This window comes from Saccopteryx bilineata, chromosome 3 (assembly GCF_036850765.1).
Source record: "Saccopteryx bilineata isolate mSacBil1 chromosome 3, mSacBil1_pri_phased_curated, whole genome shotgun sequence".
Lineage (NCBI taxonomy): Eukaryota > Metazoa > Chordata > Mammalia > Chiroptera > Emballonuridae > Saccopteryx > Saccopteryx bilineata.
The window spans coordinates 278,821,930-278,834,810 of NC_089492.1; the positions used below are offsets into that span (position 1 = coordinate 278,821,930).

General features: G+C 38.3%; 1 protein-coding gene across 3 annotated transcripts in view; it reads left to right on the forward strand.

Moving 5' to 3' along the window:
* Positions 1-12,881, forward strand: part of HP1BP3 (heterochromatin protein 1 binding protein 3) — a 36,852-nt gene that overhangs the window by 22,148 nt on the left and 1,823 nt on the right. For all 3 annotated transcript variants that reach the window (XM_066270201.1, XM_066270203.1, XM_066270202.1), the window contains 4 exons: positions 2,719-2,809; positions 7,710-7,869; positions 11,225-11,336; positions 12,228-12,356. In XM_066270201.1, coding sequence (XP_066126298.1) covers positions 2,719-2,809; positions 7,710-7,869; positions 11,225-11,336; positions 12,228-12,356 — 492 coding nt within the window. The remainder of the gene's footprint in view (positions 1-2,718; positions 2,810-7,709; positions 7,870-11,224; positions 11,337-12,227; positions 12,357-12,881) is intronic.

Here is a 12,881-nt window from a genome sequence, read left to right on the forward strand (position 1 = left end):
AATAAGTCAGACCATGTCATAGAAGGCTTTGAAGCTGGATAGGGGCGTTTAGACCTGACACCTGTTCTGTTGAGTAACATAATAAAGGGGGTCTTTGTAGGTTTATTGACCTCATAGTGGAGTGCTCTATGAAAACAGCAGCACAGTGCCCAAAAGGGAGGGCGTGGAGGCTTATTTTAAAGTATGGCGATGATTATGGAGGGCCAATATGAGAAACTTTGAAGCAATTGCTAAATACGGTTTTACCTGAAGATAAGAATGAGTGGTAGGCCCTGGCCGGTTGGCTCAACAGTAGAGCGTTGGCCTGGCGTGCGGGGGACCCGGGTTCGATTCCCGGCCAGGGCACATAGGAGAAGCGGCCATTTGCTTCTCCACCCCCCCCCCTTCCTCTCTGTCTCTCTCTTCCCCTCCCGCAGCCAAGGCTCCAATGGAGCAAAGATGGCCCAGGCGCTGGGGATGGCTCCTTGGCCGCTGCCCCAGGCGCTAGAGTGGCTCTGGTCGCAGCAGAGCGACACCCCGGAGGGGCAGAGCATCGCCCCCTGGTGGGCAGAGCGTGGCCCCTGGTGGGCGTGCCGGGTGGATCCCGGTTGGGCGCATACGGGAGTCTGTCTGACTCTCTCTCCCCTTTTCCAGCTTCAGAAAAATAAAAAATAAAAAAAAAGAATGAGTGGTGGAACTCTTGCCTGGGACAAGGTATATGCTGATATAATCAATTGTTGGTATTGCTGAGAAAACAGAAATGTTAAGGGAACTGATTTAACTTACACTCATTCTTAGAGCATTTGAATCTTGGTTAGGAAGATTTTTTTCAGACCCATTATTTAATTTGATAAAAGAGTCGGGGTTTCATTGTTTTATTTCAGCTGTGTTGTTGATGACCCCCGTTAGAAACCAGCCTTTAAGCAATCTAACTTTTATAGTAAGAAATATAAAAATTGTTTTAACAGTTAAATTACTCCCTCATTTATGTTCCCAAAGCTCTCGGCACATACTTCATCCCTGACCCATATCACTCTACCATAATTACTGTGTATTCATCATTTTCTAAATTACTTGAGCTTAGTAACCAGATCTATGTCTTTATTCCTGCATAATCATTATAAATACTTAGTAAATGTTTGTGGGATGAATGATTTAAAAGAGTATGCATGTGTGTTTTGGGAAATGCATAAATCATATTTGTCCTGAATGGAACAGCACTGGCTTAGGAATATTTCATTGTTTTTATTGGGAGGTTAATTTGGCATCTCAATGTGTACAAGATTTAATAGCATAGCCTGACCTGTGGTGGCACAGTGGATAAAGCATTGACCTGGAAATGCCGAGGTCGCCGGTTCGAAACCCTGGGCTTGCCTGGGCAAGGCACATATGGGAGTTGATGCTTCCAGAGGACCCCCTTCTCTCTGTCTCTTCTCTCTCTCTCTCTCTCTCTCTCTCTCTCTCTCTCTCTCTCTGTCTCTCCCTCTCCTCTCTAAAATGAATAAATAAAAAATAAAAAAAAGTATTTAAAAAAAAAGAAAATAATTTAAAAAAAAAGATTTAATAGCATATAGTTTCTACTCTATAACATTCTATTAGAACAAAGGGGTTCCCTCCTACTTTTCTTCCCCAAGGATACAAATGATGTAATTAGTAACTGATATCAACTCAGCCTGTAATGCTTAGTGGTTATAAAAGATTCAGAATTCTTCTCCAAAGAAAACTATCAAAGCTCAGTGAAGTGCCTCAAATGACAAAAGTTTGGCTCTCATTATTCTGCCCCTAAGCGGGCTTGCCATGCTGAGGAAAGGCTAACCAGTAGCAAAACAGTTTCAAATGAAGTTGCATGATGTTCTGCTAATTGAGTGCTATTCTGGTCATTCTTGAGAGGTGTGGCAAAGCACATCCCCAAACATTTGGACTATGATAAGGGCTCTCTTCAGATGTCCTGTTGTTGGCCTGGATATTTACCTTTCCATTTGACTGTCTTGATCCATACCAGACCCTTTAAGCCCTAAATCAACTTGTTTTCTTCCTGCACCTGAGGTTCCCCAGCCACCATTCAGACCACTGCCCCTTGACAGACAGCTCTTGCTTCAACACTTTGTTCCTATTTGTTTTTTTAATTTGTTCTTATGTGTTTAATGATAACTCTGTTTCATTTTGCCTACTATTTAGTGTTGATGACTTTGCTTGCTTGCTTGTTTTTTGTTTGTTTTAAATGATAAGCTTCTTTAAACATACTGTGTTAAAAACAACCTATTTTTATTCTCAGGAAATTTTATTTTATTAGGCTTACTTTTAGATACTGGTTTATAAAAAGTGACTCAGTTTTTTGTTAATGTGTATATATATATATACATTTTAAAAACCATCTACAAGTTTTGCCTCAGAGAATTCTAGTGTTGGACGGAACTTTACCCATTCTCTGCTTGGTTACACAGTTTGGTTGCTGCTGTGGTCTGATGATGATAAACGATAGGTTTTAGAGTGCCCTGACATTTTGGAAACTGGTCTGTATGTTTGTATGTACAGATAATGTCTTTGCTTGGAAAAAAAAAGAATGCTACTTGTTAAGGGTACCAGTAATTTATTACTTTAAAGTCCATTTTAACAAACTACTAGAATATAAATGTAATAGAAATCAAAACTTTTATTTTAGGGAATAACCCTTGGATCTATTTCTTCAAATCTTTTCTATATTGACGTATGTATCACTATTTTTTGTTTCCTCTGCAGGCCTCAGCTGTTGAAGAATGCTCTGCAGAGAGCAGTAGAGAGAGGCCAGTTAGAACAAATAACTGGTAAAGGTGCTTCTGGAACATTCCAGGTTAGAGGCCAAAAAGACTTGGTTGTAGTGAAAGGGATCTCAAAAATTTTGGTTTGAGGACCCCTAGATCTTTTGTTTATGTGCATTATACCTATTAATATTAATCATGTTAGAAACTTAAACTGAAGATTTTAAACACTTGAAATTTTTTTAAATAAACCATTACATGTTAACATTTTCATGAAAAAGAACTATATATTTTTCTAAATCATATTAAAAGAGGGGCGCTGTTGATTACATTTTTGCAAAAGTCCCCAACATCTAGCATAATAGAAGATAGCCGGTATTTGTTTTCAGTATATTTTGGGTTACATCTATGAAGAATATCCAACTCACAGAAACATAGTTTTTAAAGGAGGGAGTACTGTATTTTAAGATAATTTTCAAATAGTTGTGGATATTATTCTTTGATACTATACCCAAACTCAACAAATGATAGTACTTTCTTTTTAATTTTTATTTTAAATTTTTTTTTTAATTTTTTTTTTTTTTTAATTTCCAGAGCATTTTATTTTTTTAATTTATTCATTTTAGAGAGGAGAGAGAGAGGGAGAGAGAGACAGAGAGAGACAGAGAGAGAGAGACGGGGGGAGGAGCTGGAAGCATCAACTCCCATATGTGCCTTGACCAGGCAAGCCCAGGGTTTTGAACCGGCGACCTCAGCATTTCCAGGTCGACGCTTTATCCACTGCGCCACCACAGGTCAGGCCTTAATTTTTATTTTAATCTATTGTGTTTACATGGATTCAAGTGTCCCACTGAATATAACACCCTCACTCCCCACTTTCGTGTCCCTATTTATACCCCCTTTGCCCCCAAATGATAGTTTTTTTTAATAGCTTTATGAGGTATGATGTACACACAATAAGACGTACTCACTTTAAGTTTAGAAGTTAATCGCCTGACCTGTGGTGGCTCAGTGGATAAAGCATTGACCTGGAACACTGAGGTCTCTGGTTAGGACCCCTAGGCTGCCTGGTCAAGGCATATATGGGAGTTGATGCTTCCTGTTCCTCCTCATCCATATCTCTCTCTCTCTCTCTCTCTCTCTCTCTCTCTCTCTCTCTCTCTCCCCGCCCCCCCCTCTCTCCCTTTCTCTCTCTCTCTTCCTCTCTCCTTCTCACCCTCCTCTCCCCCTCTCCCTCCTTCCCTCCCTCCCTCTCTCTCTCTTTCCTTTCTCTCTAAAATTGAATAAATAAAATCTAAAAATAAAAGTTTATAAGTTAAATCATTCTTAGTAAATTCATACAGTTTTACAACCATCACTGCACTCCTTTTAGAACATTTGCATCACCCAAAAAGAGATCCCTTGTGTCCATTCCCATCCTCAATTAACCTACTAATGTACTTTATAGATTTGCCTTTTCTACACATTTCATATAGTTATAATCACACAATATGTGGTCTTTTGTGACTGGCTTTTTTCACTTGGCATACAATTTTTTAGTTTTATCCATGTTGCAGCATGAATCAGTACTTTTACTCTTCTTTATTGCCAAATAGTATTCCATCATATGGCTCTAACATATTTTTTTATTCACTCATGAGTTGAACTTTTGGGTTACTTCTACTTTTTAGCTATTATGATTAATATTAACTATTTATATTAATTTAACATCCAAATATTTGTGTGGCTACATGTTTTTATTTTACTTGGGTATGTAACTAGGATTGTGGACTTGCTGGACCAAAATTTAGTAAATTTATGTTTTAAGAAACCGCCAGTGTGACTGCATCATTTTATAGTCTCAGCAGCTGTGTTTAAGGAGCTTCCCCATTATCTTTACCAACACTGATTATTATTGTCTCTTAAAATAGCCATACTAGTGGTTACAACATGGTATCTTGTGGTTTTGGTTGTCATTTTCCTGGTGACTGCTAATGTTGACCATGTTTTGTGTGCTTAATGTCTATTCATATCCTTGGCCTATTTTTAAAATTGAGTTATTTGTCTTACTGAATTAGAAGAGTTATAGAACTAGATACAAGTTCCTCACTAGAGATGATTTGCAGATATTTTCTCCTTGTCTATGGCCTGTGCTTTCACTTTCTTAATAGTACCTTTTGAAGCAGAGAAGTGTTGAATTTTTATGAAGTCCAGTTCATCATGTTTTTAAATTGTGCTGTTGGTGTTGTATCTAATGTCATTGCCTAACTTAAGGTCACAAAGATTTAATAAGAGTTTTATAGTTTCAGTGCTTACATTTAGGTTTGTGATCAGTTTTTTGTTTTAAGTTTTATTTATTGGTTTTACCAATAAAGAGAGGAGAGAGAGGTGGGTGGAACAAGAAGTATCACCTCATAGTTGCTTCACTTTAGTTCATTGATTGCTTATCATGTGTGCCTTGATCGGGCAAGCCAATGGTTTTGAACCTGCAACCTCAGTGTTCCAGGTTGACACACTATCTACTGTGCCACCACAGGCCATGCTATCTGTAATCAGTTTTGAATTGTTTATAGTGTGAGGTAAAGGTAAAAATTCATGTTTTTGTGTGTGGATATCCAATTATTAAAAATACTATCCTTTCCTCATTGAATTGCTTGAGGAACTTTATCAAAAATCAATTGACCATAAATGTAAGGATTTGTTTCTGGACTCTCTCATTTCTGTTCCATTGGTTTATATGTGAGTCCTTATGCCAGAATCACGTTGTCTTGGTGACTGCAGCTTTGTAGTTAAGTTTGTCAGTTAGGAAATATAAATCCTCTTTTTTTCCCCCTAAATTTATTTTGATTAATCTGGGTCCTGTGTATTTCCATGTGAATTTTAGGATCCACTTGTCAGTTTTTACAGAAAAACCACCTGGCATTTTGGTAGAGATTGCCATGAATCTATATATCAATTTGAGGAGAATCACTACAGCATTTTCCAATCCACAAACATTAACTGTCTCTTTATTTATTTAGATTTTTAACTTCTCAGCAATATTTTGTAGTTTTCAGTGTACAAGTCTTATATTTCTTTTTGTTAAATTTTTTCCTATTTCTATGCTATTGTGAATGGAATTTTCTTACTTTGATTTTCAAATTGTTCATTGGTAGTCTATAGAAATACAGTTAATTTACCTATTGATTTTATATCTTGCAGCCTTGCTGAACCCATTTACTACTTCTAGTAGTTTTTTTGTGGGTTCCTTAGGACCCTTGCAAGATTCCTTAGGATTTTCCTACCTATACAGGATTATTTCATCTGCAGATAAAAACCATTTTACTTCTTCCTTTCCAAACTGGATGTCTTTTTTCTTTTTCTTTCCTGATTGCACGGTATAGAAGCTCCAATACAATGATGAGAGCAGACATCTTCGTCTTCTAGTCAGTCTTTCACCTTCCACCACTGGGTTAGCTGTAGGGTTTTCATATATGCCTATTACTAGGTTGAGAAGGCTCCCTTCTATTACTAGTTTATTTTGAATAGCTCTCGCATTTTTCAAATACTTTTCTATTTCTTGAGATGATCATGTGGTTTTTGTTCCTTATTCTGTTAATGTGATCTATTACCATTTCAAGTATTGAAATGGTATTAGTGAAGTTCTTGTCTCCTGTTACCTAAAAATCCTTTGGTCTTGAACTTTGAGTGGATCTTTTTACCATGCATAAATTTTGTGACATGGTCATTTGGAAAATAATGGCTCACTGAATTATGCAGATTTTTGTTTGTTTGTTTTTTTGTGGTTTTTTTATTTATTCATTTTAGAGAGGGGAGGGAGAGAGAGAGGAGAGACAGAGAGAGAGAAGGTGGGGAGGAGCTGGAAGCATCAACTCCCATATGTGCCTTGACCAGGCAAGCCCAGGGTTTCGAACCGGCGACCTCAGCATTTCCAGGTCGACGCTTTATCCACTGCACCACCACAGGTCAGGCAAATTATGCAGATTTTTAAAACGTTTCATCAGTAACAAAATCACATTCATTAATATCACTGATCTCATCAGAACTGTATTAAGAAGTTATCAAGCTTGCGGTGGTAGATACAAGTTTTCCTCATTTAAATTTTCTCTTAAAGTGTTTAATCTTGTCATTGGCAACACATGCTATTGTTTTCCTTGAAGTGACAGGTTTACTTTATTGTCAAGAAAATCTACCAGACACCTAGGTTTGAATAACTGTTTAGTTGTTCCTTCAAGTTCAAAGGGAAGTAAACTACTGTGCAGTGTTTGTGCCTCTACCTTGATTTGTGGTGAGGTAGCAGTGTTTTACCTATTTACTATTCCATCATCTGCAAGTGTTAACCACAGTGAAAAAGGCAAATCATGGTTTAGTATTATCATGAAAATAGATTTGACCTTGCATATTCTTTGAAAGGATCTCAGAAACCCCATGGGTTATGTGGACCACTCTTTAAGAACACTGTTGTGAACCATACCCAAGTTTGTCCTTTTACCCCAAATTTTTCCTTATTGCTGCTCACCTTCTTTCCCTAACCTTTTGTCCTTGAACTATCCTATATAATTTTTTTATTGTATGATATTCTAAATATTAAACTTTTCTTTTGCTATTTTCCTATAGGATTAAAAAGGCTATTTATTGTAGTAACTACTCCATTTTTTAGATTCAGAAAACTAAAGCATTCTCAAATAAAAACATCCTAACTTATTGTGGCCTAACAAGTTAACCTGCGTATTGGGGTGGAGATGTCCTTCTCTTTGGGTTAGGTTAGCCATTGCTATTTCAGGTTGGAAGATGAGATAGATAGAAGGAGGAAGTATTCATAGGAGAGTTGGGACTCCTCAATTAGATTGAATACCTGATAAGTAAGATGAGAAAGTCCCTAACCTGACAATTTATTGTAAAACATATCTGTGCTAATGCAGGAACTCCGACCCACCTGGTGCAGAGGAGTCTTATCTTGACCTGCTTTGGGAGTGTTGTCTTGATGCTTTTCTCTTCCTCCTTGGAAAACAGCTGAAGAAATCAGGGGAGAAACCCCTGCTTGGTGGAAGCCCGATGGAATATGCAATCTTGTCTGCCATTGCTGCCATGAATGAGCCGAAGACCTGCTCCACCACTGCTCTGAAGAAGTACGTCCTGGAGAACCACCCAGGGACCAATTCTAACTACCAAAGTAAGACTCGAAGTGGAGTGTGTTTTACCAGGGTTGGGGCACGTGTGAAAAATTATTAGATACACTACTAATGACAAAGCATTAACTGCTGGTTGAAAACCACAAGGGAACAACAACTTTACAAATTTAATTTATTTACAAGAAGAAAAAGATATAATCAAGGCTTATCCTTAATTTACAATGTCTGCTAAAGATCAGAATTTGATTTTATTTTGCTGTAAATATTTTTGATATTTTTATTGTAATTTAAATCCCTAGTATACTCTTAGTATACCTCTCAAGTATACTCTCTTCTTGCTTACTTTTGAATGTATGCCAAAACATCTAATTTCACCTTGAAACCAAACCAGTATTTTAAAATACTTAGGTTATATCTTTTCTTTTTTCTTTTTTAAGATTTTATTTATCGATTTTTTTTAGATAGAGAAGAGAGAGAGAGAGAAAGGTGGGGTTGGGGAGAGGAGCAGGAAACATCAACTTACAGTTGCTTCTTGTATGTGCCTTGACCAGGCAAGCCCAGGGTTTTGAACTGGCAACCTCAGAGTTTCAAGTCGACACTTTATCCACTGTGCCACCATAGGTCAGGCACTATTTAGGTTATTTCAAATTGATGCAAGCCCCATAACAAAAAAATACTTTTTTGGTAAATTATAAAGGTCTACTGGAAAGTTCTGTCTGTTTTTGGAATAAAACAAAATATAAATTTTTCTTACCATCAATAAACTTTATGAAATAATATATATCCACACCAATCCTATCTTCTGAATATGGTCCGAAATGGTTTGCTGAGCTGAATTAAGCCTTTCTGCGATCTCCGATGTTGTCAGAAAAGGATCTTGCTCCAACATGGTCTTAACAACATCGTCATCTATCAAAGATGGTCGCCCAGAACGTGGCTTATCAGAAAGGTCGAAATCACCTGTTTCGAATTTTTCGAACCATCTTCTGTATGTCTTATCAGAAACTGTACCTTCACCAAACACTTTCAATAAATTTCTACATGCTTCTGTAGCATTTCTTCCTTGTTGAAATTCGTATACAATACAGTGGCGTAAATGAACTTTATCAGTAGTCATGGGTACACTATTGCTTCACTCATAAGACTAACATGAATCAATTTTGTTTTAGTTAATTTGCTACGTCAGTATGTATACATTAAGTGATAAAAATAGAGAGGCACACATGCGCCAAATAAACGTGCTTATGTGTCGAAACTTGTGATAGAAACAGACAGAACTGTCTGGTAGACCTTATATATACCCTGTCAGGTGGTGCTTTGACTCTAGGAGCCTTTCTTAGCAGCAGTATCACATACAGATTAGTGAGATTGTGGATTTTCTCAGTGAACTACTAGTATAGGGTACAGAATATGGAAGTTAAGCCCTGGCAGGGTAGCTCAATTGGTTAGAGCATCATCCCAATACACCGAGGTTGCAGGTTCGATGCCCAGTGAGGGCATATAACGAGAATCAACCAGTGAATCTATGCTAAGTGGAACAACAAATTAATGTCCCTCCCTCCCTCCCTCCCTTTCTCTCTCAACTCAATGAAAAGTAAAAGTATGGAAGTAACAGAAAATATAAACCAGAATAAATTATTTTAAAAAGGTAATTTTCAAGTCTTTTTTTTTTTTTTGTATTTTTCCGAAGCTGGAAATGGGGAGAGACAGTCAGACAGACTCCCGCATGCGCCCGACCGGGATCCACCCGGCACGCCCACCAGGGGGCGACGCTCTGCCCACCAGGGAGCAATGCTCTGCCCCTCAGGGGCGTCGCTCTGTTGTGACCAGAGCCACTCCAGCGCCTATGGCAGAGGCCAAGGAGCCATCCCCAGCGCCCGCCCGGGCCATCTTTGCTCCAATGGAGCCTTGGCTGCAGGAGGGGAAGAGAGAGACAGAGAGGAAGGAGAGGGGGAGGGGTGGAGAAGCAGATGGGCGCCTCTCCTGTGTGCCCTGGCCGGGAATCGAACCCGGGACTTCTGCACGCCAGTCCGACGCTCTACCACTGAGCCAACCGGCCAGGGCCAATTTTCAAGTCTTAATACCGACTTGTAACATATATGCAAAATAATGTGCATTAACATTATGAAGGATGCTTCTGATTGTTTTCTTCTTGTGAACTTTGAAAACTAGTGTTTTTTATAAACTTTCCTTCCTTGCTTAAGATGTAGACTCTATTTAATTGTGCAATTGACCCTTATAGACTGTTGCACGATTTTCTCTTTTGGACAAATGTTAGAAGATGAAATTGGTTATTAACCTTTTCAGTTTCAGTGATGTTGCTGCTGTTTTTTGAACACTGAATTGCTATAAAATATGTTTTTGATGTGTGTGAATTTTTAAAATTTCTCCACCAATTTGAGAGAAAGGTAGGCAGGGAGAAGCATGAACTTGCTGTTCCACCCTGTTGTTCCATTTAGTTAGGTGCTCTTTGATTGCTTCTCATATGTGCACTGACTGAGGATCAAACCTATGACTTGAGTGTGCCAGGATGACACTTGATGCACTAAACCAATCATTCAGGGCTGACGTGTCTTTGTACAAAAGGTGAGAATTAGTGAAGCCTTTAGGAGCTGTGGTATTCTGGTACTCTGTTGATTCATGAGAAATTGGTTCTGTTTATCTTTATGGATAGTCCCCTACATGATTATTCTCCAAGGTACTCAATAGATGTTTAATTGAATGGAAGTAATAAGAAATTTAGTTTTGTGGGGGTTTTTTTTCTTCTTATCCAAGTGAGACAAGGGGATCTGGACAGTCTCCCTCTTGCACCCTGACTGAGATCCACCCAGCAACCCTGGGGCCATGCTCATAACCAAGCTACTTTTAGCACCTAAGGCAGAGGCTCCAGAGAACCATCCTCAGCACCCAGGGCCCAGGTGCTGACACTAGTCGAGCCATGGCTGCAGGAGGGAAAGATAGAAGGGGGAAGGGAAAGGATGGAGAAGCAGATGGTCACTTTTCCTGTGTGCCCTTATCAGGATTCGAACCTGGAACATCCACATGCCGGGCCGATGCTCTACCACTGAGCAGCAGGCCAGGGCCAAGACTTAGTCTTAGGTCAACTATTAACTATATATATGCAACTGTGGGTAAGTCACTAACCACTCTTTTCTTTCTGTGAAATGAGGAATTTGACTCAGTGGTTTCTTAAGATCTTTTGCCATTAACTCTTGCCAAATTTATAGGCCTTAAAAATTGTTTAGTGAATTAGAGTTAATCCCTTTGACCACAAATGATTCACTAGGAACATGTCAATTACTGTATATGACAGGATATTAAATTGATTGTGGTTGAGAGAATTATAAAATATGAATAACTTTCTGCATTTTCAAATTCTTTTTTTTTTTTTTCCAGTGCATTTGCTGAAGAAAACCCTGCAGAAATGCGAAAAGAATGGGTGGATGGAACAGATCTCTGGTAAAGGGTTCAGTGGCACCTTCCAGCTCTGTTTTCCCTACTATCCCAGGTAAACAAAACTAACCCATAATAACCAGTGTTGATCGTTATAAATTTAAAATCTGATTCTAGATTCCAGGCTTGGTGGTTTCACTCATTTGACCCTTATTACTATTACACTGAAGTGGATATACTTGAAAATAAAGACTGCATAAAGCAATGTTGTTTTAGAGCAAAAGGTTTTCATTAAGAACAGAGGAATTTTGGCTATCCTGCTGGAGCTCATTGTTAGCCAGATGTTCCTGAAATCAAGTATTGAATTTTTCAGGTCCTTGGCCAGTCATTTTGATGTTTATTTCATATTTAATATGTAACTGATAATGACAGGAAGATTATTAAAGGGACATAATAGAAAACTTATCTTCTACGAATACCTTACTTATTCATTGAACCAAAAAATGTATTGAGCACCTCTTAGGGACCAAGCATTGTTCTATGTGCCCATGCTATATCCTTCTTATACTTCCATTTCTAGTAAGGTGTCGTGACAAGTACCACTGAAGCCCTTCTTAGCAGGAGTAGTGTAGCTTTCTTGTTCTTTGTATACAGGCATAATAAGTGTTACTGGTTGAATGCATATTATTTGAAATTTATAAAAATTAAACTTTTAATTCTTAAAGTCATACACAAAATGTTATAAATAAATTATTAAGAATCAATTTTATTAAATGGAAGGAAGAAAAGCATGAATATAGTCTGGGACTTTTATAGATTTGTCATAACTTTGTGTGTTCAAAATAGGTTAAATTGTAACCTGATATTTGTAAACCTGACTTGACATGTCTTGGGAAGCTTAGAGGAAATGAGGAATATTCAGAGAAGATGCATCTAGGTTTGCATTATGTTCCTTGTCTTATATGAGACATCTCTTTTACCTAATCTTTTTTTTTTTTTTTCATAGCCCAGGAGTTCTGTTTCCAAAGAAAGAGCCAGATGATTCTCAAGATGAGGATGAGGATGAGGATGAGGATGAGGATGAAGATGACTCATCAGAAGAAGACTCTGAGGATGAAGAGCCTCCACCTAAGAGGTGTGGACATAGGAAAACCCTACTAAGTCAGGCCTGACCGGTGGTGGCACAGTGGATAGGGTGTTGACCTGGGATGCTGAGGTCCCGGGTTTGAAACCCCAAAGTTACCGGCTTGAGTAGGCTCATCTAGCTTGAGGATAGGTGCACCAGCTTGAGTGCTGGCTTCAGCCCAAGGTCACTGGCTTGAATAAGGGGTTACTGGCTCTGCTAGTTCCCGCAGTCAAGGCACTTACGAGAAGTAATCAGTGAACAACTAAGTGACCCAACTATGAGTTGATGCTTCTCATCTCCCTTCCTGTCTTCCTCCCTCTCTACCTCCCTCCCTCTCTCTCTCCCCCTCTTTCTTACAAAAAAATAAATAAAACAAGTTTCCTGTTTTACTTAGGAAAAACAAAAAATTGGTTGATTTTATACCATTTTAGTAAAGATTTTAGTTAAAAGAATAGTAAAATACATTTCTGTTCTTAATATAAGTAACTTCTATGTAGTCTAGTTCTTTCTCAGTAAAGTATGTGGTCACCCTGA